General features: G+C 38.8%; 1 protein-coding gene across 2 annotated transcripts in view; it reads right to left on the reverse strand.

The window, feature by feature from the left end:
* SLC44A3 (solute carrier family 44 member 3) overlaps window positions 1–21,150 on the reverse strand; it is a 32,313-nt gene extending 11,163 nt beyond the window's left edge. Inside the window, exons 1-11 of one of the 2 annotated variants that reach the window (XM_053469950.1) lie at window positions 20,706–21,150; window positions 17,453–17,548; window positions 15,670–15,812; window positions 15,139–15,275; window positions 14,037–14,130; window positions 13,188–13,357; window positions 12,590–12,679; window positions 11,015–11,139; window positions 10,539–10,725; window positions 5,940–6,105; window positions 5,320–5,473 (exon numbers count right to left, since the gene is read on the reverse strand). In XM_053469950.1, coding sequence (XP_053325925.1) covers window positions 5,320–5,473; window positions 5,940–6,105; window positions 10,539–10,725; window positions 11,015–11,139; window positions 12,590–12,679; window positions 13,188–13,357; window positions 14,037–14,130; window positions 15,139–15,275; window positions 15,670–15,812; window positions 17,453–17,548; window positions 20,706–20,729 — 1,386 coding nt within the window. In that variant the 5' untranslated portion in view covers window positions 20,730–21,150. Of the gene's footprint in view, window positions 1–5,319; window positions 5,474–5,939; window positions 6,106–10,538; window positions 10,726–11,014; window positions 11,140–12,589; window positions 12,680–13,187; window positions 13,358–14,036; window positions 14,131–15,138; window positions 15,276–15,669; window positions 15,827–17,452; window positions 17,549–20,705 lie in introns of those variants that run through there. The other variant, XM_053469951.1, reaches the window with a different exon arrangement.
* Window positions 21,151–27,236: the final 6,086 nt, after the last annotated feature.

Raw genomic sequence — 27,236 nt, forward strand, 5'->3', positions numbered from 1 at the left:
ACTGAATGTATTTTCCCACCAAGCAGAACATGTTGCTTTGGAAGGAAAACAACTGGTTGAACAGCTGCGAGTATCTGCGGAGCAATAACCTCCGTGATCTCGCCAGGCAGGATATAGCGCTGTCACTGACATTTATCGTATGTGACATTCAATAATAGTGCTGACTGTTTATATGAAAGTTAATTGTAGAGAACCCCACTATTGAGAAAATGTCAAGCCAATCACATATACAACAAAATAGTTTGCAATAAAATACTAATGATGTGCGATACACCCAGGACAGCCCAAAATGCTAGCTGATTTTTATACTGCGTACATGGAAATTACTCATTCTGGTTTTGAATTTGGATTCCCAGTATATGTTAAACCTGGACAAACCAGCTAATAATTGAAAAAAGAAACAAAAATCATATTCGATGCAGAAAATCTAAAGGTTAACATAAAAAAGGTTTAAGATGAACTCACCAAGGACAGACAGCCGCTTGCCCTACGGTGCATTCCTGGTTGGTAGCTCCTCAACGTTTTTAGCTCCCTTGTGCTATTACAAAGGAAAAAATCTCCAGCAACATATCAGGATGATCCTTTCACAAGGACAGTCCAGGAAGAAATGTAACATCTACTCTGTACAAAGGAATCAACAACGTTCGTCATACATTTTAGACTTCATTGGCCTCATCAGTGACGTAAGGTTGGTTTCCCTCTAGGCACAAAAAAGCTATGGAGATTTTTTCCTCTGTAGAAGCACCTAAAAATTAAGATACTTCTGAGAATGGACACACCGTAAGGCAGGGTACTAAGCAGTTGTCGCTTTTTTGCATAATACTTTACCCTTCAGGGATCTCTTAGGGTCCACCCAAAGAGTAAAGTTGAGTCCAGACGTGGACCTCTTTGCTCACTTGTGCCTACAGGTATTATAACTGGACCCTTTAGATGAGGCCCATACAGGCTGAAATATGTCTGGAGCTGTTGGCTCCCTCATGCGGAGATATTTGCATCAACACCTTTCACACATGCTCAAGTCTACGTGCATCTGCTTTTTCCATCTGTGTATTTGGGAGCCAACAGCTTTGCTATTATAATAATGCATTGTAAAATAGCTTAGTGGCCACTGTGGCTTAACACATACACATATTCTTGCACAATTTCAAGATTATTAAGCCTCCGCAGACTTTAAAGTCCCCTTCAGCCGCTGAGGCCTTACTTTTTAATACAAAAACAGTATTATTGGATTTCCAGCAGGTGCACATTAAGGATTCCCGTGTTGGCTACAGCAAAAGAAATTAGCATTTATAGAATACTATAAAGATGTTCTGATACACCTAATGCCTCATATTACTTATACATTTCCCAGGTCCAGGCTGGCATAGGTCTAAGAGGACACATAGCCAGTAAATCTGCTCATTCTAAGCTCTCGAGTGCATCCCACTTCCATTATTAGGAAGGTGATTGTTAATAACAAAACGGTTTAATGTACAAAGCGCTATTATCCAACTAAGGGATTCCAATGAATATTTTAACGTGATAAAACATACACAGGATATAACTATCCTGCCACACACAGCATTTGTAAATTATAACACTCAATCTCATAAATATACAAGATCCGTCCTTTACTTTAGACACATTTGGGACACTTTTTTTTAACATGTACTGAAACTACTACATCATAATATCAATCTCATTTCACAAATAAAATCAATAAATACCAGATTTCTAGTACTCATGCTATACAATGCCTATTACTCCTAATCTGCAGCGGACGCAGAGAGAGATGGCATGTCTCTGATCTTGTTATTTCTACCTATTGGACACCAAGCAGCGGGTGGTTATGAACTAGGTCCTTTGGGTCTGGGTTTCAGTCGCTGCTTCCTCTTCAGGGTTGCACATAAAAAGGATAGATGAACAGGCTCACCTGGCCAAGAATTGTTCTTAAATCACAACAGCAACACTTGCAGACTTACAGCTCGTGAACCAACAGAATGGACCATGGAATCAATCATTGCAAAGGTGATAATATGACTGAGGAGTTCACTCCTGCAACATATGGTCATCAGGTTTGTCTTCCTCATTTGTAAAAACCTGATGTTCAGTGTTGTTGATAAAAAACGTGAGGGCTAATATGTGCACAACTCTTCTTTGAAGAGCTACAAAAGGTTTGGACAATGATGAAAAAATAAACTTTGCAAGCAAGGATCAACCAGTGCACTCAGTGCCTTTACCAGTTCAATCCCAGTGAGCATATGGCGTACCAACATCAAACACCTTTGATGTACGGTATCATCTCTAAACACTCTGAATCACCTTGCCTTTCTCATCTATCCAGCATTAAAACTAGACGCTAAAGTGTTTCCAGCTCTCCAAGGTGCTGTGAGCACTCCCCAAAGAGATATGCAAAACCCACTGCCAAGCCAAAGGGCCACCAAAAGGTCAACCCACCCCCCAGCACAGAGATCTGGCTCTGCTGTGACAATTCTACTGAATCCAAAAAAAAAAGTCGATATCCATTTTCAAAAAAGGGCAAAAATAATTGTAATGCCTATGGCCCCCAGGGCTAGTGGGGAAAATAACGAATGATAATCATAAAAAGAGAATAAATAGGAGCATTCCGAGCACTTGGCAGTAGAACGCCTGTGCATGGTGTGCCCCTCACCAATAAACACATTTGAAACACGCCGAGATTAAAACTTTGCTAGGGGCTCTCAAGTGCTTCAGGCTCCTCACGCCCTCTGCATTAAGGTTAGAAGAACAGGTGCTTCTCTTTTCTCACAGGTACTATGCTTGATCTTAGCCAAAAGACTGACATACAGGCTGCTGTACACTTGATTGAGTATATTCAAGAAATTACCTTTACAAACAAAGCAAACTGTGATGCAGTGCACAACACAAACACCAGCGGCTTAACCCGCTGTATACAGATACAGCAATAATACGGTCAATAATAGAAACAATCAATCATTAATAATACAAAGACGCAACAGTCAGCACAATGTTCAGCAAAAACATTAACAGTTCCAGGACTGGAAAATAGCAGTATTGTAGAAGGAAAAACACTAAAAAAGAAGGACTGGGGATTAAGCCTCATCTTCAAGGCTATCAATGACGAGGAGTCTTTAAGTAAGCTGGCGACCAGCCTGAAACATTAACAGTTATTTACCTGTCCCCTGCTCAGAATGCTCCTGGTAACCTACAAAGCATTCCCTCTCTACAGCATCGCTAACACGAAGTCACCTAAGGGTCGGCATAGAGAGAGTTCCTATTGCTTTTCATACAAAGAATCCGAAACAAGCTCAAGAGAGATTATTCATGACTTAGAAGCCTCACAGATTTTTTTCCTCTCTGTAATTGCACGACAGTATAAGGTATAACGTGTATAACACACTCCCGGTGTAGTCACTATAAGAATCGTTCTTAACGGTGGAGAGATGGGATATCATGTGATATCACAGCAGTCAATAGTAATTACAGCAGCAGGTTAGGTTCAGGCCCAGGGAAGCGCTGAAGAAGAATAATAATATATAATAATAAGGTAAGATAGTTACAGACACATCGTTATTTTTATTGAGTACACATACGGTTCTGAAACACTCTTAGGAACTCTCCCTAGCAGTGAAAGGGCAGACAGATGGGGTACTTTAACTTGCTAAGAAAGAATTAGGGAAAACGAAAATATATAGGATTGTTTGTTATTTTGAGCATCACTGATTCATCTTATACTTCCAGTATGGCCTGATCAGTCTTACATGCTGATGGAGATTGTTCTCTTCAATGGCACAAGTGGTAGCAAAGTGTTTGAGATCACCCTGAGTGGGGTTATCATGCATTGCTTGTTCTCTGTCAGCTGGTTTTAGACATGTCAGTTTTCAAACCACTCTCTAAAAGGAGTAGACTGGATGGGGCACGTTACTGTGCCTAGAGAGAGATGTACTTCATCCTACAACACAGCCCAGGGGAGGCTGAAATACATACATGGTGCTGTTATTTCTCTTAGGGAGAAGAAACTGACTTTGTGTTTTTGGCATGAGTTGCCTCTAAATATAAAATAAACAATTCAACAGGCTGTAAATGACAGTGGGGCAGATATTGTTAATGCTACTTAAAGTAGTCTGAGTTCACTGCTCCCACTTACTGTACATCACAATGCAATCATCCGAGAGCGGAAATTGCAGCACACTAATCACAGCATGATGGAACTGAGCATCTAGTTCTATACTACTAACTTTCAGATGGACATAATGTGTGTGTATGCGGGTATATATATATATATATATATATATATATATATATATATATTTATTTATTTATTTATGTATATATAGATACAGTATATGGACAAAAGTATTGGGACACCTGACCATTATACCAAAAGAGACTTATCACATTGCATTCTAAATACATAGACATTAATATGTAGTTGGTCCCCCCTTTGCAGCTATAACAGCTTCCACTCTTCTGGGAAGGGTTTCTACAAGGTTTTGGAGTGTTTCTGTGGGAATTTGGCCCATTCATCTAGTAGGGCATTTGTGAGATCCGGCACTGATGTTGGAAGAGAGGTTCTGCCTCACAATCTTCATTACAGTTAATCCCAAAAGTTGACCTCAACCCAATGAAGTTGAGTTCAGGGCTCTGTGTGGCCGGTCAAGTTCTTCCACAGCAAACTCATCCAACCATGTCTTTATGGACCTTGCTTTGTGCGCTGGGCACAGTCATGCTGGAACAGAAAAGGGCCTTCCCCAAACTGTTCCTACAAAGTTGGAAGCACAGCGTTGTCCAAAACGTCTTGATATGTCCCCTTCAGCATACCAAGACATTTTGGACAATGCTATGCTTGCAACTTATAGTGTGCAATATATATAATATGTAGAAAGAATCACATACATATCCCTCAGCAACACAAAAAACACACGAAAGGTAGGATGCAGACGCAACCTCTAAGCAAGGAATAGCTATAGTTAAGCCCCAAAGCAGACAGATATTCACAGAGATCAGAATAGACAGGAATCGCACAACAAATCCCCATCAAAACTTTACACAGAAAGATATAACTAGTGTTACCCTACACTAGTACATTTGTTCAAACTCTGTATTCAACCCCTTGAGCTTATGGTGGGTGGAAAATGTGGCAGGAAATATACTTAATGCCAATATTATGTATGTTAAAAAAATCCTCTTCAACCCTATATCAAAACGCTGTTTGAAGTAATGAGAACAAGTCAGTCCATGCAGAGTAGCTAAGGAATCAAAAGTAACAAAGCTTATGTACATGTTTAAACGAATACTAAGTGCATAGGCTCATCAAAGCATAGCATTTTATACACTTACCCTTTGTTTTAACAACTGAGAAAAGTATATTAAAATGATCCTGGGTATTCTTACAAACATTAACAAGAAGGATCCTGCGATGGCTGTTCCCAGGTGATACCAAAACAGAAGAGACATAGCAGATAGAACTGGGTGTTGAACTTTATTTTTATCTCTAAAAAAACAAACAAGAACAAATGGATATTTTCAGTGTTGATTGGTTTTCATAGTGCATTGGGCCATTATATGTGACTAGGGGATGCCCAGATGCAAATACAACCCTGGACATCTTCTCTGTACTTATTTGTTTTACCTTTCGCTGAGAATATATTTGTAGACAGTCCAATGCCGGTCCAAGACACGCATACTACAGAATACGAGGCGGCACCCAGAAGCTTCCAATTTTTAACACTAACATAATTTAGCATAAAGAACTTCCTTATAGGTAAGACTACCTATATAAACACTAATCCATTAACTGGTAATGATTTATGATGTGTATAAATGTATGTAAAGCAACACATACTGCTTACAAAGACCCTAGTATACTTGATTACTGAGATCTACACAAGAAATGTATAATTGATCTAATGCCCTAACGTAGAAGGACAGGAGCAGTGAGTCTTGTTTTGCCAACTTACCGGTGTAAATACCAAGAAACCGTTGCTCCAGAAATAATTATTTGCTGACAAGCGAGAAAAAATTCACTAGTCCATATAAGGCCAACTAAATGGTACCACCACATATACCGAATGCCAGAAATTGATTTGTATTCCACGAGTCCCTCTGACGAAACCTGAGCGCTGCCTGTAACACATGAAGATACAGCTATTAAAAGGGAATGCAACAGTCCACATTTAGATTAGACTTGCATTCAATGGTGAATGAGTCGAACTTCTAAATAAATTACAGTCTTTGGGTTTGGGTGTCGTCAAAACAGTTGAATGGATAAGGCAGTGGGTTGAGTGACAGGAGGCAGAAGGTTGTACTTAATGGTGTATATTCAGATGAATGACTTGTTACTAGTGGGATCAGTTGAGACCGGTACTTTTAATAATTTTATTATGGATATTACAGAAGGTAACAGTTGTAAGTTATGTCTTTTTTGCAGGTGATACAAAGGGTGTACTTTCCGAGTGGAACAAGTCAAATGTAAATGATTTAAGTAAATAAGAATTGTCTAAAGTGTGGCAGCTGCAGTTTAACATTGATAAATGTAAAATAACGCACTTGGGACATAAGAAACCCAAGGAAGAATATACCATTGGTGGCACTGTTCTTTGACAAAAGAAAAAAGGGATTTAGGAGTAATTATTTCTGATGACTTAAAGGTAAGCAGGCAATGCAACAAAGCTTCGGAAAATGCAAGCAGAGTGCTGGGCTGTATAGCGAGAGAATTTAGTAGAAGCAGGAGGTGGTTCTGCCACTTTACAGATCTCTGATCAGACCACACCTAGAGTCGTCCTGACTTGGTATACCACAGGGAGATCTAGAACCAGTGCAGAAATTATGTATTAATAATGAATAGATGTTTTAATAACACATTGGGAAAGCTGCACCGGTTCTTGATTTACAATGTTTCATTATAGGAAGCACACTGACCTATGGCTCTTGGTTTGCACAATTTTAAGCATTCTAGACCTGTTTCGTTCCCACATGGGCTGTGATGTGATCTGAAAATATATAAACCGTGAAATGTAGAGCTTTACTAAAGTTAAATAAATTAAGAGATTTTCCATTTTAATGTTACAGTTCAATAGCAATCCATCATGAGAGCAAAGGCCATTCTCTATATTGCCTTTTAATTAGGGTAATCCGGAAGATTTGTATATATTAAGTTAAAATAGATATAAATATATTTGCCAGTGTTTAGATAAAAATATCGCTATATACATATGAAATACTTGCTTTGACCTCAGTGACACTCTACACTGAATTGAAAATTGCAATTGAGGACCACTGTTGCTTTATGTACGAGATGATACATTGTGGCTGGCAGGTTGAGAACAATGTGAGGCACAAATAGGTAGAAGGAAAGTATTTTACTTCTCAGTCGATAGGCTTCCCTTAAGACAGGCAATTATTTTCATCTTTATAGAATCACAGTAGACAATCACCACATTTGGCATCTTCATTTCTAGAGCCTTTTGAGTACAAATAGGATCAACCGAGTACATTTTAAGTATCTGGATATTTATAAGTCAGCAAGGATAGTTTAAAGATTCCTGCTTCTTGCCTTGCCCTTGCTCCTTAAGCTATTCATCATTTCCATCACATCAATTCAAAATGTTAATTATTTATTATATTACAGTCATAACACTAGTGCTGCTTCAACTGTTGACGAGCTGTAGGAGCGGCAGCCTGACCCTGAAAAGTTCTAGGTGGATTAATGGTCGATGACGCATGCTTTGTTAGCCTGGTATCAAAAAGTTAAGTTTAGGTGCTAGGCTGAATGAATTTCACTGGACAGGTGCGCTTACAATGTGTTGCAATGTTAACACAAGTGTTTGTGTTGTTATATTAGCTGTATGTGTAAATTATCATCTGGTAATTGTTACGGTTTTAGGGGTTATTATCTTGCTGCATGTGTCTAACTTGCCTTTGACTTTTCAGATTGCTGCCACCTTAATAGCAAAGATGGTAATTTCCATGCTATACTACAAGAAGTAAGACACACATTAAATCTGGTGGTTTATAGAACCTGAGCAATGCTAGTTCTGAAATATCCTACATTACTGATTGTGGTGTGTAAGGGCATTAACCATCCGAATGGCAAAAAATTGGCAAAGTGCAGGGCACTACTGCTTACTCTGGTTATTATCTACTCTGGTTGGTGAAATCCTTCTTTAGTGACTTTTAACCACAAACTTCTATATGTTTTTTTGTCTTCCTCCAATATCTGAATGCTAGTTTGACACCATGGAAGGACATGTGTGTTTCTCCAATATTATAACAGGGATCCTGTTGATCCTATTTGTACTTTAAGGGCTCTGTGAATGAAGCTGTAGCGGTGGATGGATTCTACAAGGATGAAAATAATTGCATACCTTGTACCTGATAAATTAATTTTATGTCTTCAGACTCTCCCCTTGTATCCAATCCTTTAGAAAATCCATTAAGACCCACTGCTTCCGGGAAGCGTATCGACCGTCAGTCTAGCTACCTTCCTCCCACCTACCTTTTCTCAACCAGCTCTACAATGTATCATCCCGTACATAAAGCAGCAGTGCTCCCAATGTCATGCAATTGTCACGGAACAATATGTATCCAGCGCAGAGTGTCACAGAGGTAACAGAAAATCCCAGATACAGTATATATAGTAATATGGTAAAAGCAAATATTACACATATCTATATACCTTATATATAGTAATTATTTTATGTAACATTTCTATTAAATAAATTTATGTCTCTTAACTTTAATCTACACAAATCTTACTTCCTAAAGACCATCAATTAAAGCAAATACAGAGAACGGCCTTTATTCTCATGATAAATTGCTATTGAAATATCACATTAAAATTAAAGATCTCCCAATTTATTTAACTTCAGTAAAGCTCTGCAGTTCACAAATTATATATTTTCAGATCACAACCCATGCGGAAATGAAACCGGTCCAGAAAGCTGAGAGTTTTCTCTAGCCAGGTAACCAGGCCTCCCGGCTCCCACAGGTGCTGGTATTGACGTTAGTTTTAGTAGTAGTTTAGTCTTAAATATAAGATCAAGAAGCATTTCTACAGAGTAGTTTATTTTCATTCTAAAGTCTGAGGTGCCATGGTTAAGAAAAAAATGCCATTGCCAAAATAATGATACTGTTGTGTCCACCTCATTATGCCAACACCACATTGGATTTCTTTGGGGCTCAGAAGTACTGCATCCTTAAGGCCAGAAGGTACACACACAAGCTTAACAACATAAAATACAAGTCCCTTTTACAAATCCTAGCAAGAATGTATGCTAAAAGTAAATTAAACATATGGTAAACAAAGATGCGCCAAAAGCCATCCATCATGTCAAATACATGATAAAATACACTAATGTAAATATACACATATATATATATATATTTATATTAGATATATTCAAACAAGGTAGGCCCACAAAGCAATTGGTATACCAAGGAATCAAAAATATACAGGTTGTATTATTATTTGTATGTCCTTGTCTAGAACCCTTAAAAATAAATTGCTGTAGATACATTTGCTGTAGAATGCAGGAGTGTACTGCCATCAAGTGGTAGACGATAGATTTCATGCTCTCATTTACATATCTTCAGATCATTTTCAAAAACATTTAATAATTTCACTAAGATGCATACCTTTAATTCAGTGACTAACATAAATAAATACAGGAACAAATCCAAGGAACTGACAACCCAGTCTGCAGAAAAATAGTTTCAAATATAGAAGGATAAGTCTTCTCGACGTATATAGCTGTCACAGAGGCTGAGGTAGCCAGACTGGGGCAAAGATTATAAACATAATAATATAAACAGAAGAAAAGTCTCAAAGTGAAAGCAGTCACTCAGTTTGTACACAAACCTGGTTATCGTTCCAACAATGCAGTCTTCAGGGGGCCGGGGCAAGGGCACCAGAGACCACCCCCATGTTTTTTAACACTGGCTATACAGGAACCTATCTGTTATCATATCTGTTAATGTGGATATAAAGGCTTGAGTGTCCTTTTAACAGAGAATAAGCAATTTTGCAATATGCTGAGCTTCTACTCAGGATGGATGACATTTATACATGCTATTGTCACTAGAGGAAAAAATGCCTCATCAGAAATATATATATATATATATATATATATATATATATATATATATATATATATTAATCTAATTCATGAGCCATCAACAAGGTGCAACTAACAGCCCTCTAGGCACAATAAACAAGAGGTCCATATCTGAAATGTATAATTGTATTCTCTCTGGGAACCTTTGGAGCTTTCACAGTATGCACATGATTATAAAGCTATTTTAAGTAACCTTGGACAATACTTCATAGAGTAAATTTTGGATCATGTATGGCATTACACACAACATTCTCCTACAGCATAGCAATTCTAACCCTAATGTGGAGCAAATGTCGCCTGCATGATGGGACTAACAACCTCAATTGCACTGTTTGATCCTCAGGGGCCTTCTCAAAAAGGTGTGTCTGTGTCTCTCTAGGTACAGTGAGAAGATCTTTAAAATGAAACATAAATGTGACATTTATTTTAAACCTTTTAACTCACCTGAAGTTCCCAAACTAAGAAGCACAGCTACCCAAAGCACCCAGTAAAAAATAAGAATGATAAACGTCCACAGTGGCTGCAGCACGAGGAATGGGATGCAACTGATATATTTGCTTATAACTTGGAAAAGTTGAATAGTCATGTGGATCCTGTTCCTTAGCCGAAATATCAAATACAGAAGTACGACCTATTGAAGAAAACAAAAATATGCAAGAAGTTGAAGCATTCAATCCAAAACCTGGGATCAGTATTGATTTCTGTATTTACAGTGATAGGTAAAGTTATGAACACAAAGACCAGGAACAGATGCAATTTATATTAAAAGCCTGAGATATTGTGCTTTTACTTAGGGTAACAGTGCAGGGAGTCAGAAACCACTAGGTCCCCCTCTATTGCACATAAGCATCTTTGCTTACAAAGAAGTACATTACAATCACACAACACAGTGAAAGGGTTAAGCAAAACACAATACTTACAGTTATCACGGATGCAACTATCGCAAATCCAAGTAAGAACATTGCGTTTTCCTTTCCAGTTTTCAGCTCATAGCGGGGATCATGCATGTGGTCGTAGAACAGCCACCAGAGCACTCCGGAGACAACTAAATAGAACACATTATCACCCGGTTTACAAACAGCAAAAAGCACAGGCTTAATAAAAATAGTTTATTAATAAAAACACAATTTTCCTGTCATTTACATTATTCATGTATGCTCAGGGTTAATTGTTCTCTATTCCCCGCCAACTTAAAGGAACCAAGTGCCATCTGAACCATTTTGCATTTGTTTCTGTACGATGACCTTTTAAATGATTGTTATCCTTAACAAAACCTATGCCCAAATATCTCCTTTTCCCCGTCCTGAAAGTCATATTTATTTCTGTCCATTGCATTGTATTGTTTTAATAGAAATGGCCTCTTTAAAGAGCAATTTAAAACTGTCACTTCTTAAAACCGTTACTCTCCTGAGAGACAAATTACTATATAATAATTTTGCCTATAAGTTTTTATCGTTTTAACAGAAGATATTTTCTTCCATTCAAGAAAAACAATATATACAGAAACATTGCAAGTATGCTGATTTTATGCACTGAAAACGCCATAGTGGAGAATGTTTTTTCTCAGGGTGCTGGGTTGTATATTATTTTTTCCCTTCCCTGAAGTCTGAGGTGTCTTGTGCTTCCCTCATCAATTGAAAAAGTGAACTAGTGCTCCAAAGTTGCACCCCCATAGGGAGATATCATCCCCTTCCTTCTCTCCTGGGCTAAAACCTCAGGAGGGCCTGATCTTCTAAGCCCCACTTAAAGAAGCGACCCACTGAAGGCTTCAAGGATGGGGGGCAGCCAAAAGGCACAGCCTCCTGCCCACTAAAAAATGAGTCTTCAAGTACACGGCTCCATGAGCACAGTCAGGAGTTAAAGGGCCATGCGAGTGAGCCTATTGGTCACCTGCAGGGGCCTCCTCTGGCATCAACCAAATGCTGCGTAGATAAGGTAGGCTAGATGGGGAAGGGACCAGGGAGATTAGTAGACGAAGATGAACACGAAGATTCTTCGTGTTGTGTGTCTTCGTCTACATTTTGCCGCCGCCGCCGCCATGTTCGGTATTCGGGCTAACCAACGAAAACGCACCCTTCGTGTTCGTTTTCCTGTTCGCCAGAATACGAATGCACAAGTCTACTAAATATTGTCCCATATGGCAACCCCACGCAGGCCATGGCTGGTCTTATAAAAATGTTTCCCTCTACTCACCAGCCATGACCTTGGACATAATAAAGAGGCAAAAACGAAAAAGTGGTGACTAAATGGTCTAAGTCCACTGGGTGCATTTACCAAACCAAAATAGATCCGCGAATAGCACCCCTGCACAACTACATCCCGTGCTGGCTTGGAGAAAATAATTGTTTCCATGCAGTTAATAGGTTTTAAAGATGTGGTTGCAGCTACAATGAACCTAAAGTTTGATGAAGTGACATCTATGCATCTGATGCCAAGAACACAGTCTCTAACACAATGACTTCCCCAAACATTCAAGTGAAAAGGCCCATACTTACATATCAGTCCAAAAATAACAAGGGTAACAAATATGTGAACCAGCAGAGTACTGATGTATCGGAACGTTAAGACCATCACAACAGATAAAGCTGTAGGAGACAAAGAATTTATTGTCCATGTCATTACAGATGTACAAAATTGCATTTTATATATTATGAGTGCATGTGAGAGTATTCTCGTCCTTCTCCCCAATCTGGTGCATATTAAAGACATACAAGCAATCATCTCTTGTAAGGGAGAAACTTGGATTTATAATTTGCACTAATGCTGTCAATACACTATATGCATGAGGGTTCCCTTTTTTTTAGCACTACAGGTATATAAATTATATATAAGCTGTCATTGGAGGTCTATGAGAAACAATCCATATTCATTAGCTGTAAATTATTGGATTCCTTAAAGCTCCAGTTTGAAATCTAACTGGTTTTTGTTTTAATATCGTATAATTGTTATTTTTTGAGTGTTTACGTCATTCCCTTATTACAATTCTTAGGGATCTCATAACAATTTTCATCACGATGATGCCCAGTGTATGCATTCGCAAGCTACGTGTAGCATGAAGTAATTTCCATAATCATGCTATTTTAATTTGCTTACCTACTGCAAGGATGCTCAGTCCTATCACATTTTCCCTGCCTGCCATAATCCCACTGAGAACCCGATGGAAAAAGTCAACTTCATTAACCACATTTACCAAGACGGAAGCAAATTGAGTGTAACAGTTTGGGTTTTGAGGAATACAGCGATTGAACAGCGGGATAGTTTTGCTATGAAGATAAAACAAACATACGCAAAAGTTTATGTTTATATTAGGAAAACAGCACTTGTAACAAAAAAACATTTATATGGCATTTCAACACTGAACTGTGTCCACAAAATGGGTTTGTACCTTTTTTTGATTTACAATTTATACCAACCTTAGAACTATCATACCCTTTGCAGTATTTGATAATAGTTGTTATAAACATCTAAAGATGCAGACATCAAAACATTTTCATCCATAACCGGTCAGAAATGCTAGAGCGAGTCTACTGATTCTGAAGTGGACATCAGTTTTATACTCACACTCCAACAAACCATTACCGAACGAGTCAGGATTTGACTTCATAATTATTATCAAATAATTACCATTGTGCACCATCACTGATTACTCTGTAATGTATCCTTCTGAAAATTAGTTTGTTTGTTTTGTGTTGTTTTGTGTTTTTTCATGTATCACATTCTACCCATTATACAGCGCTACAGAATATGAAGGTGCTATATAAAACAATAAATAATGATAACTACATAAAAAAAGCAAAACAAAAATAAAACTCACATAAATATTAAAGGTGCATTAACATGTCTTTTATTTAAAAAATAGTTTAGTCTGTTCAACTATTTTTATGCTCAATGCTTTAGCGTTGCTTTAATTTCCTGAAAGGATTATTCGCAGGCAATACTAACCTTGATGGCACTGGGAGCACTGGGCACCATTCCAAGGCATTTGGGTGATTTGTATATTGTGTGTAGTTCAGTTTATAAACACAAAGGTGTGAGCCTATAAGCCAAAAACAACAAGAAATTAGTAAACACCGTTGCCTTGTATCACGCCATGCTCTATGTTTAAACTTAGCCTAAGGAAAGGTACTGTAATACATATATTGCAACAGGTCTAACACAGTATATCCTATATGATCCAGATTATATGTATCTCAATAGTGGAACACAATAGATCATTATAAAAATTGTCCCCTATGTTCCTTAAGGACTAGGTTGGGAACCAATGGCCTAAAGTTCAGACCCCGAGAAGCTTCTAATAGCACTAACAACAAAACTGCTTGGTATTCTGCGTCAACTACCTCTCGTGCCAGCACCACAATTATTTTAGATCCAGTGAGGCCTAAAGCTACATAAAATCAGAAAAAAACACATTATCAACAAAAAAAGTGTTCTGCATTCCTAAAAAGATCACAATCAAATAAAAAGCAACAATTGTTAATGATGGCGCTATATAAAACAAATAATAATAATATGGGGCACACTATGTGTAGCTAGATGGCAGCCTCGTCCTGAGGCACTTTATCTTATTTTCGTTTACCTCACTTGATCACCATGAACTATTCCCATATTGATCATCATTTTTGTGTTTGGATATTTCATCGTTCACTTTTGTGTTACTTCATTATTGCAAACATGTTTGTGTAATTCTGAAATGCGTGGTTTTCGGTAAAGGATCATACCGCTATGTGAACGTTGAACTTGTTAGAGCAAGTGGAGATGATGTAGACATTTGCAACATTTAATAAATCTATTGAGGTTTCACGATACAACAGTTTCACTTTCTTCTAGATTGTATAAAAGGTCTTATAAATGGATGTTAGCCGCCAATTGAATTGGTGACGATAAAATATTTTTTTTTATATATATAATTTCACATTTTTAAAGAAGTAACAATTGTGAATTATACATCTTGCTCACAGTATCAGTGGATGCTCTAGAAAATAAATATTGAAAAAATGTTTTCTTAAATATATAAAACTCAAATGTTCGTGGTTTTTTCACTCACCGTTGTTCTTTGCAAATAACTGTATGTCTTCTAGAGATTTAAGTTGCTCCTGAGGACAACTTGATACACACAAGGCAGTGGAATTGATTTTCATGTTCGTGACTGCCAGATTACACGAATCGAAGAAGAAAACATACCTGTCAACATAAACATTAGGTGAATACACCTCTATTTCATATGTGTACTTACTGTAGCCTGCTATAGGTTAATTGATTAACCCTTTCAGGGTTCCAGACAAATTTTTCCTCTGGGGAAGCAAAGCCAATTTTTGCTATAGGTTATAAATAGCTTTACAATTTACACGGAAAACCATGGATACATTTTATCAGGATAGGTTAAATTAATTCATAATTTGCCGGTTTAATGAGTTTAGTCCTAGAGTCAAGACAATTTTCGTAGTCCTGCTACCGTTATATTTTTGTCAGGAAAAGTTAAACTATTCACAAACACCTAGTTTAGGGAAAAAAAACTATGCAAACAAATATAATATATTTTATTTGGAATAATAAATGATGTTTTTGTCATACATACTTCCGATTAGTCATATCCTGTCCCGAAAAAGGAGCATTTGGTAGAGGAGAGTTTCTTCTTCCACACACATTTCCATAACTGTCATAACCAAAGACGAGTCTCTCGGCGGCTCCAGCTGTTAACGCGTAGCCACTTATGAACATCTGTTAAAAAAAGGCTTTTATAAAAAGACAGCAAACAATGAAATTCCTCTATCATTATATAGTTCATTTGAAGATATTTTTCAACAAAGAGATTTTTCTCTCTATTAATGGTTAGATTCATGTTATGTTGATATACGTAAATATACAGCAAATATACAGCATAAAAAACAGCTAGGCTGCTCACTCAGGACCTTTTACTTTGGGGTATTGAAGCCTTGGCCAATATCCAAATAAATTTACAATTTTAGCCCCAGGTCTTTAGGCTGGCATGTAATCTTGATGGGTCTGAGGTGCATTTACCTGCGGCTGTCAAACCACCACTGCTTGTGTAAGACGCACATTACACGCCATACCGACCTCGGGGCTTCAAGCTATCCCACAGTAAAGGACAGAGGACCAAGCTTTCATCTCTTACAGGTACTCACGGATCTATCGTGTCTAATTCACATATCAGCTGAAGAAACCAGACAATCAAACTGGAAAGGGAGCAACAATGAGACAAAAACACTTTTTCTAATGTGCATTAAGGATTCTAGATAGAGACATACAAATAAGTAAGTTTATTAAGTATTTGTTACGTTTTTTAAATTTGTACTAAATATTAACTACAACCAGATAAGCGTTAGACAAATAGAAATAAGTAAAACAGACACTACCAACATACAAAGAAATCATGGTAGTATCCTTATCACTAAGAGACTAAATAGCTATTTTATTACTTGCCTGCTTGTCCAAAGCATAGGAAAAAAGTTGTCTCCAGGGCAATGTGTAGTGGAAAGTCTGACTTTTTTTTAAGATTACAGAATGGAAAATAATTATACTTCAGCTCACACCATAAAGTTCCAATTAATTTGCAAATAGGAAAGGCGATTGAATCATGCATAATATCTCAATGTAAAATGAACAGTCGTGGACAAAATAGCTCAAGGGAATACTAAAAGTACCATGCACATATGCATTTATATATACAGTATATATATATATATATCATATAATGGTGAAGCATTCTTTATTTATGCCTGTTCATCCTGGCTAGGTTGTTTTTTATAAGTATATTGGTCTCTTTTTACTTTGTATCTTTATATATATATATATATTTTCATTTAATTATATGTTACATTACCTTACGTTACCCCCATTTGCGTGCACCCGGTTCTTTATATATAACTTTAAGCAAAGCAAAGAGTTGGAACCGCTAAACATTTCATCTACATAGCTAGCTCTGATCAATGCATGACAGTAAGGACTCTAACCCACACAGGTCATACTGAGCATGGTGATTAGTAGCCATAAATGTAGCATTATGATGAGCCAGAAAGCAATCTGTGTTGCTTCTGATTATCACTACAGTGATTTCTGAGTCTAATATACACATATATTTCAGGCAAAGCGAGCTATACTTGGTGGCTATTTTAAGGGGTAGTCATTACTAATTATTTTTCAGGGACCAGTGAAGCATCTGTTTATTTAGTGTTTCCCGTTAAACATTCTTGTTTTCATGATGAATTCTGCAAGTTTAGCACTTTGCAACGCAATTGCTCTTTATAATCATGTCCCTTATCTGTAACAAGGTTTTTACAGAAGTAATGGAGTACATTTTTACAATCAGTCATACATTAAGTAAGTTAATCGGCACTTACCAAACCAGAACAAAAAAGAAAAAACACAACCAGCCAAGGAATATCTGTACATTTCCTGTAAATCAGGGGTCTCCATTGTCTTTGTGTTTCCGTCACCTAAAAGAATCAATCGGACATATTAATTCCAATATTGCCTTTTATTTGTGCTTTATTTTTTTATTCAAAGGAAAAATTCACCATGTTACATAATGTGGCTCAGCATTCCATGATAATAAAGGCTAAATACTTCACAAGTACAAACTTGAAGCGGGTATGTAAAAAAACATCAATTATCATTTGCATATACCTACATACAAAAGTGATGCAAATCCAGGTAAATGTGTGATGCTTTAGAGGTAAACCTCAAAATGATTGCGGATGGGAGAGGAGAAAGTCTGTCCTGTTGGGGATCAGGGGGCTGCACACAATAAAGGTTAGCCGAGCCGCCTGATGCCGATCCCTGGCACATCCTTCCCCAACTGCGCAGACAGGTTTGCACCCTTAATTTCAGCAAATGATGCCGTCAGCTAATGGCATATTGGACAATGGAAAACCTGGGCAAGCTCCACTGTTATGACATAGTTGCCGGTTACACCAACCACTTTACTGAATATGTTGCAGCTGTGAGCCCGTAAGCACCCAAGAACCTTAATCTTTAGCAGTGTTTTGGGCCGGCAGATGGAAGATAATTGTTATAATGTAAGCCTGGGGGCTTGGTCCTTAATGGCATATTTTCCCCCTCACCATTGAACCATTTTTTATTGAGCACATGCGCCTATGATTTTATAGTATCGAGCCGAAATAGAAGGCCTTGGAAGCTCACATAACTTTACAACTTTTTCTATCAAACCAAAGTGGGGCTCCTTTTTGTGCATGCGAACAGGAGCATCTCATACCACCCCCCTGCCAAGTGGTATACTTGCTGCCACAAGCCTAGTGCACCACATGGGCGCAAGTAGAGATACATCTGGCTGAACACAAAAAGACGCAGATGCATAATTAGCACATAATGCAGATTAATATATAATTAGCATATTAGCACAATAATGCACATTACCCAGTAGGAACTCAATAAACTTTAAAGGGACTGATCAGCTTAAAGTGCATATGATGGCCAGAGTGTCCCTTTAATAATTCTGTGAATAGATCCCAAAGTGAGGTCACGCAAGCAAAGCACACAACAAATGTGAAAGCAAGCTCAGAGGAAACAAGATCAACGGCAAACACAACAGTACAAACATATCCCACTCATCTAGGATGCCAACAATGAACATAGTCCGGAACAGCAGCACTAAAGCTTTATATAAGTGGTTCCAAACAGATTGTGTCCAAAGTCCAATGTTTTTTTTTTTACATCAAACGCTATCTGAATGATATTGTTAAGTTTAATGTCACTAAGGAGTACAAAAGACTAAGATGTGTTTTTTTCTCTGAACAGATGCCCTTATTGCGTGGCACATTTCACCTAAAAGAAGAATATGATTTTTTTTACTCAAAGGCATTCCAGTCTGCGGTATATCTTTATTTGTGTAGCTAAAATGGACTAGCTGTGACCTTTTTGGTTAATCCACAAAGAAACAAAATAACTCATTTCACTGGAGAGCGCTGGGAAACCCTCCAGGGCAGATGAACGACTTACTGCGTAGCCAGAATATTAAATGTCTGCAGACTGTTTGTGTGTACCGGCTCCATCCTTACTACCACATTGGGAAAACCTCACAGGAAAAATGCAACCTTGCTGAGAAAAAAAGACTAATTTAAACAGGACGCCTACAATCTTACAAAATCCAATGGGTGTCTTGGGTGTGATTTATTTTTTAGGAAGGTGTTGCTAAAAAAATAAAAAAGCACTGCTCTGTGAAATTCATCAGGTTCCCAATAGATATGAATGCTGTGTACAGGAATAAATTAATAGTGAGATATACACTATAAGGACAAAAGTATTGGGACACCGGATCATTACACCAACAGAGACTTTTATGACTTTGCATTCCCTGTGGGAATTGTTGCCCATTCATTTGTGAGGTCAGCCATTGATGTTGGATGAGAAGACCCAGCTCGTAATCTCTGTTCCAGTTCATCCCAAAGGTGTTGGATTGTGGTCAGGGCAGTCAAGTTCTTCCACACCAAACTCATCTAACCATGTCTTTATGGACCTTGCTTTGGGCACAGGCATGCTGATTGCTGATCATTAGGATTTTCGTAAATTGTGCCAAGCCCAAACCCTGATTTCAATAATTAAAAGGTGTGTCCCAACACTTTTGTCCATATAGTGGTGCACAAAACCATAAAGACATGGTTGGATGAGTTTGGTGTGGAAGAATCTGAGCCCTGACCTCAACCCCATCGAACATCTTTGGGATGAACTAATACGGAGATTGAGAGCTGGGCCTTCTCGTCCAACATCAGTGCCTGACCAAACAAACGTTCTACTGGATGAATGGGCAACAATTCCCACAGAAACACCCCAATATCTTGTGGAAAACCTTTCCAGAAGAGTGAAAACTGTAATAAATGCAAAGGGGGGGTCAACTACATATTAATGTATATGTAATTAGAATGCAATATCATAAAAGAAATCCCTGTTCGTGTAATGATCAGGCATCCCAATACCTTTGCCTTAGCCAAGCTGTACACAACGCAGAACTGACTTTTAAGAAATGTCACTGATTTAACAACACATTACAGGGTCAACAACCACCCCAAGCAGAAGAGACTCAACGGGGATTGGCCTTCCTAATGTATGAGATTAGGCCAAAGCCCTCCTACAAACTCTCCTGCCATCTCCCTCCTTATTTAATAAGCTCCTATATGTGTCCCATATTTCACCAAATGCCCAACAGGCGGGCATGGCTTGTAACGCAGACAGCGGAATCCACACACAGCCGACCTCTGGTGAAAAAACAAATTCACATCACTGGAAGATGAAAGTAAATGGAGCCCCGAACCAAACATAACAAGCAGTATGTGCGGAGCCAATACTTCCAAATACTCCGTCTGCACTACTACCCACATCGGGTGCCCATATCACCATGAGGATGAAATGTGTGGGGATCCCCCTCCTCATGATGGCAGAACCCCCTGATTACTACAGCAACAGACCCGGTGGCCACACGTCACACAGACATGATATAAAGAGATCAGGCGGCACTGCAAATGTACACCGTATACAAGGGCACACATACACGCACGTGAGCCCGCACGGAATGGGTTAATGCGCCCCCCCCCGCCGTGTGATAAAGACATGGAGCTGAGAACATGCGTCACGCGTTACCTGATACTCCCCGCAGCAGGACATGATCCTGGAAGCCACGGGGACACCGAGGGGACCTGCTTCGTCACCGGGAAAACCAGGAAAGGATCATGCCAAGGAGGGCTAAAGATTGCAGGAGCGCAGGTCACAGGTGGCAAGCATTCGGTCTCCTATAGACGAATAAACGAAGGAGGGGTGAATGGGTGACGAGTCTGATAAGTAACCGTGCAGACCGGGGCTGTTTCCGGTGTCCCCAGCGAAGGGGTGAGCCCACAGCAAACTTATGGCGACTTTGCTATAGGTGTAGGCGGTGTCCTTGGTTATTGGGAAGATGGCAGCGGAGGATAAGTCACCCTTGGAGGGCACAGCGGGTCTCGGTGGCTGTCGGCGATATAATGGCCGGTGGGTGATAGTAAGCGGCAAATTCCGTCAGGTGAAAAACTCCTGTCACGGACTGAGCTTGGCACGCGCGCCCCCGCCGCCTCTTCAACTCAGTCGCGCGCACTGGGGCCGCACGTGGGAGACGCACCCTCCTGGCACCTCGCGCCACCAGCCGCACTGGGCATGGCATGTTATTACTGCGCAGGGTGGGGTATTAGCCGGGGTACAGGCGCTGGGCATGGCATGTTATTACTGCACAGGGTGGGATATAAGCCGGGGTACATGCACTGGACATAGCATGTTATTTCTGCGCAGGGTGGGATATAAGCCGGGGTACATGCACTGGATGTAGCATGTTATTACTGCACAGGGTGGGATATAAGCCGGGGTTCGTGCACTGGGCACTACATGTTATTTCTGCGCAGGGTGGGGTATAAGCCGAGGTACATGCACTGGGCATTACATGTTATTACTGTGCAAGAGGCTGTAAACTGGAGCACATGCATGGGTATGGCATGTTATTAATGCATGGGTGGGGTTATGATATTGGATACCTGCACTGTATGTGGTGTTTTCCATTACTAAAACGTGGTTGTAATCTGGGATACCCTGTAGCCATACTACACTGGTATGGGGACCATACTGCCCTGGGTACGCGGACCATACTGCCCTGGGTACGCGGACCATACTGCCCTGGGTACGCGGACCATACTGCGCTGCATCCACAGTAGGTATATTTTACCTCTTCCTTGCACCCCAGTTAGAAAGGCTACAGGACAACTGGATCTTCTTGGTCCCCAAAATGGAAAACCACCAAAGTCTTTATGAAGAGATGGCAACCAAAATGCCAGCCCACCTCCCCCACAAAAACAGCTCCTTGGGGGCCTGGATCCACTGTGGCCATATCTACATACCGTTCATCCATGTATACTGTTTGTTTAAAACTGAATAAATTAAAAATGTACATAGAAAAGCATCGGCATGTCTGCACAAAATGAAAAGACAAAATCCATGAGGGAAAAGCTTCCTTAAGACCAGAAGACCAAGTACACAAAGTCACGTGACCTTAAGTGTAAATACAACACCTGACTAATAACTAAAACATAACTTTTAATACTACACTCACCAAGGGAACGACAGAAAGAAAGCTAAAAAGAGAGCTGGGCTGCAAACTGTTAAATGTATTACATTAAAACCTAGGACATGTTCTGGGGGTAGGAATTTCTAATTGCCCCATCCCATCCCTAATCTAGCTGCCTAATACAGATAGTAGCGATAGACTATAATTATATAAAGAAGTATTACCACCTATAGCGAGGCATTTTAGCCGTAACCCCAGCTATCACTAGGAAAAAAAGAATAAATGACCCGACGCGTTTCACCGGCTACATCGCCTGATTGTAGCTATACTATAGTGCTATTTGCATGAAAGTATAGTTTCAAAAACTGAAAATATACCCTCGCTTGTCTCGGACCTGTAATGGTATGGCCCATGATCTCAGAACAGGCTGTTTGAAACCGTGTGGCTGTGTCTGGGCTGCATCAATGTTACTACTCATTTATGCCACCTGCAGAAGTCACGTGAAACCTCCATCACAGCGCGCCAAGAAAAACAATGATGTCAGCATGGATGTATTTTTGAGTGTGGTAGGAGTCAAGGAATGTGGATCGAGCCAGTGAGTTAGAACCGCAAATTAGATTGTTACTTTGAATAACAGAGTAACATTTTGTGAAATAGGGAGTTCTAAATTATGCATTATCTTTAATATTAAATTATTCAACATTTCTCATAGATTCCCCTTGTCTATATTGTGATTCATAAGTTACATTTCAATAAGTGATATGTCAGAAAGGGTGCTTGTATAATGTTTGTCAGTCTTCTGTATGATGTGGCGTTCATTCTGTCTTCTGGGTTTTCTGGAATCTCGTAGCTTAGTGTTAAAGGAATGTGATAAAGCATTGTGATCCGGCTCAACGCAGGGCTGCGTATGTTATAAAATTTCACATAAACACGAGCAGTCCCTATGAGTAGGGTGACCAGATGCTTCGTTTAACTGGGTGTACGTGTAATAATATACCATCATGTTGGAAAAGCAGTATTTTAATATAGCCCAACTGGATACGTTTTTCATGGGTCACCTTACCATTAAGGCTCCTGTTCCTAGCCTTGTTAACCTATATATACATCTGCACAATATACATGCTTTAGTTTGCCCATTATATCCTGTTTCTTCTAGGAAAGATGACCCTGCTGCTGCTGCTGCTACAATCTGTATTGCTGGATGGACAGCTTTATGGAGGGTGATCTGTTATTATATGCGTCAGGCAGCCTTCAGGGCCTAATGCAGGGAGATCTCACATATCAGGATAGGTTTTTGAAAAAGGTGATATAAGTGGAAATGATCTAAGCTGAGTAAACAGACAAAGGTTTTTATATATGCATATATAAAATAAACATATATATATATATATTATATAAACAGATATATAGAGTGCTGTAGTTGGATTTCTAGGCTCTGTAGCGGGATTGTACCAGTTGCAATGAAGATCTCCGATCTCACCAATTTGCCCATTGAGTAAGCGGTCTACAGGGCAGCCTAATCGTTCAATAGAATGATCTGCCCCATAGACCTGCCCCTGTCAGCCTAGGCCTAAACAAGCAACTAACATAAAATGTACGTGTATGAAATGTACAACCGAACAGGCATTGCCTTGTTTATCAGAAATATGCTCCTGATGTTCAGTAGTAGTGAAGGCAACGTAAATCATTAACATGTTAGAAGTAAAAGGTCAAAGTTGGATACTGGAGCTAAAACTACGCTACAGCAGCCAAAGCATGCTGTCCAAATCCTTTATTTGAAGGGAAGTCAGACATACGGGAAGACTATTTACACAAAATGCTTACTCACCAGAAGCAAACAAAATTCCGCTCTACCGGCTCTACCGGCCAATGTCCACTCCTTGAATGTATCTATTCTACGTACTCTACTAGTACACTTTATCTGTTACTAGCAGTAGTGCTTTTACTATGTCGGATTCTGAACAGTTCTTCTCGTCTCTAGTCATGTGACACTAGTGGACTGTGCTGATAGGTTGCCTTGTTGGTTTAGCAGGGGAAAAATCCAAAAGGTTTGTATAAAATGTGTGCCAACAGAATCATATGACAATATCATGTCTGCAGCCAGGCTAATTCTTTGCTTACACATAACAGCGCCTCACTTTTGCCTGTTGTTCTAATAACAAATTGTCTCATCCCTTTTATTATTACTGAGCATGTATCTCAATACCAGCTGTCATCCTATCACTAATATGGCATGATGTTGTGGTTGCGCTGGCACCAAATTGCAAGATTTGCCTAAACATAAATTGCTGTTATATCAATGAACATATTGTGTGAGCTTTAAATGTTCTAGAGCACGACAATTATTGGCTCCGAAGTTTGCCGGGGTCAATTTTAGTACAGATGCATAAATTGCAATTGGCCTAACCATTCGTACCCCTCTGTGTGTTGGCTCTCTGAGTCCAGCCTGGCATGGAGTAAGTTGCAGCTTGGCTTGTTTTGCGCTCCTGCTGCCATTTATTACACAGACTCTATGTCCAAGAGGAGGCAACTGATATGTAACCATCCCATTGGTTACTATGGCGAGAAGACCACTTTTCACATTTTGCACTAGGATTATTTTTATGTTATCGCTTCTCCATCATTGATGTCACCTTCAGATCATAGATACAACAGCATCTAATGAGAATCCCCTTATATTCCCAAGTGATGCTACAGTTTTCCATACTGGTATGAGAAACCCAATTAGATCACATTTTATGCGTTTCCCTTTAGTTTTCCATCACAGGAGGGTTCTTAGCTTACTACAAAATATATTAATGCGTGAAATATATGGTTTGGTGATTTTGGTCTTGCTCAACACTTGTGTCTTAGAAAAATACAAAAAAATTGAGTATCCCAGGCATCAATTTGATTTACTGATCTGCCTTCTCGTCTGTGTCCGCTCTGTTGTTCAGGTTTCTCCCCGCAGACCCACTTACTGCTGTTGTTTACAACTGGTAGGTCCTCGTCCACTACGAATTCCAATCAGAACATGTTCATTATTTTTATGTATATAGCAAACAAACGATATGAAAATACAATTATCTTGTTCAGAATGTTTGCCTAGAACTCATTATCAAAAACGAATACTTTCTTGCCTCTAGTTTGTAAGCTCGTTTGAGCAGGGCTCTCCTCACCTGTTGTTCTGTTATGTTACATACTACTTGATATGTCCTGTCTACCCATTGTACAGCGCTAAGGAATATGGTGGCGGTATATAAAACAATAAATAATAATAATACAAACCACAAACGTTTCTTAAACATGTTGCTTACAATGCGTGTGTTCATATGTCTTTACATTTTCAGAGGAAAGAATATGACAGATCTGCTAAGGTTTGCTCAACATACCAAAGAGTGCAACTAATGTGGAGAGGGACCTTTCAGGTTCCATGCATATATATTTATGTTTAAAGTTGAAAACATGGTTCTATCACCATAGCAACCAATGCATTGGTCCAATCAGCACAAGCATTGCAGTGGTTGCTGTGGCAAGAAATAAAAACCCATTTTATACATAACCGTTTATACGCGTTGATTGTTTTTGTATTTTGTTCTAGCTGACCAAAGGGCGTTAGCTCTGCCAAAGACTTCCCTGAGAACTCCATATCTGGATTTGTTATTCTTTATAGTATCGGATCCACAGGAACGTGCGTCTGCAAAGCCAGGTCAAGGCTACATTAACTTTCTATGACTTGATGATACTGTCTGGGCTGTGCACCAGGAACTAATGTATTAAATTTACAATATAATAATAACCAATTTTTGTTATTCCCATAACCTAATACTGCTGTTTGTAGGAAGAACTGAAACAACTTCTCACACAATATGAATTAGGAACTGTGTGACCAAAAGGACATGGTTAATTGTGTTTTGAGACAAGCTTATTGTGATTTATTACTTCAATTTATTCGTAGAGAATAACAAAAATGGCTTTAGTGTTGAAAGAATACATTACTGGCTTCTATATAACACCTTCAATATAAATATTTATGTATAAGGCACTGATTTTACATTATTAGGGAGTAATAAAGAAAGTTAAAGCACAATGCAAACCATGTGGTCTTGCAATAAAGTTATTGTTAACACCTATATGTATACCATGTTTTAATTACTCCCACTTTTGGATATGTTTTAGTTACGTTTATGTTTTAGTTATGTTTTATGTTTAGTTTAGCCCCCTGTTTTCCTTATGATTTTAAGTCGGTGCCAATTAAAGGGTAGCCACCAGGTGTCAGTGTGTGTAAAACATATAACAGAAAATATTGGATGGGGTTGAAAGGATGCAATGAAAAAAATAACAAAAGGACAGAGGAGAAATAACACTATACTTATTTGAAACTTGGTCAATAAAAGTCTTCAAAGCATTATATGAGCTATTTCGATGCCAGAAGCTTGATCTATGTTACCCTTTACAACGTGAGATGACATAATACAATGTACAGAAAATACTAGATGAAAATATCACACTTTATTTTACTTTCCTTGTCTTTCCAAAAAACCTTCTTGATTGATGAGCCTTGATAAGTTCCCACAAACTCGTCCAATTCTTTTATGAAGCCTTTACCAAAAAACCCTTTTCCTAATATCCCTGGTTCCAAATTGGCCAAAAAATGTAGGAAAGACCTGCATTGCCCAAAAGGCAAATTGTTATTTGAATCCACCCCCTTAAAACGTAATTCGAGGGTGAATCTACATAAATATTCACTACTTTGCTACAATAATTAGAAGATAATGTTCAAGAATACGTATCAGATTTCTTACGGCTACTTTACTTTTTCTGGGGTTTTTTTGGACTTTTAGGTTGGGTCTGTGAAGCAGTAGCAAACTTTTCTTAGTTGTAGCTGGTTAAAAAATGTGCCAATGTTTGCCTGATCACATACGGATTTTAATTTTTTTAGGTAGTTGGCCATCAATGTGCTTCATCTTATGAGAAACCTTTCCATATTTGACTTAATAATTATTATCTCTGATATTGAAGTCATTTGTAGAACAAAACAGTCGTCTAAAGGGTAAAGTTGACCAGTGTCCTTTTAAAATTGGGGTTTTAAGCTGTGGCAAAGCATATGA

The sequence above is a fragment of the Spea bombifrons genome, chromosome 6 (genome assembly GCF_027358695.1).
Source record: "Spea bombifrons isolate aSpeBom1 chromosome 6, aSpeBom1.2.pri, whole genome shotgun sequence".
NCBI classification, from domain to species: Eukaryota; Metazoa; Chordata; class Amphibia; order Anura; family Pelobatidae; genus Spea; species Spea bombifrons.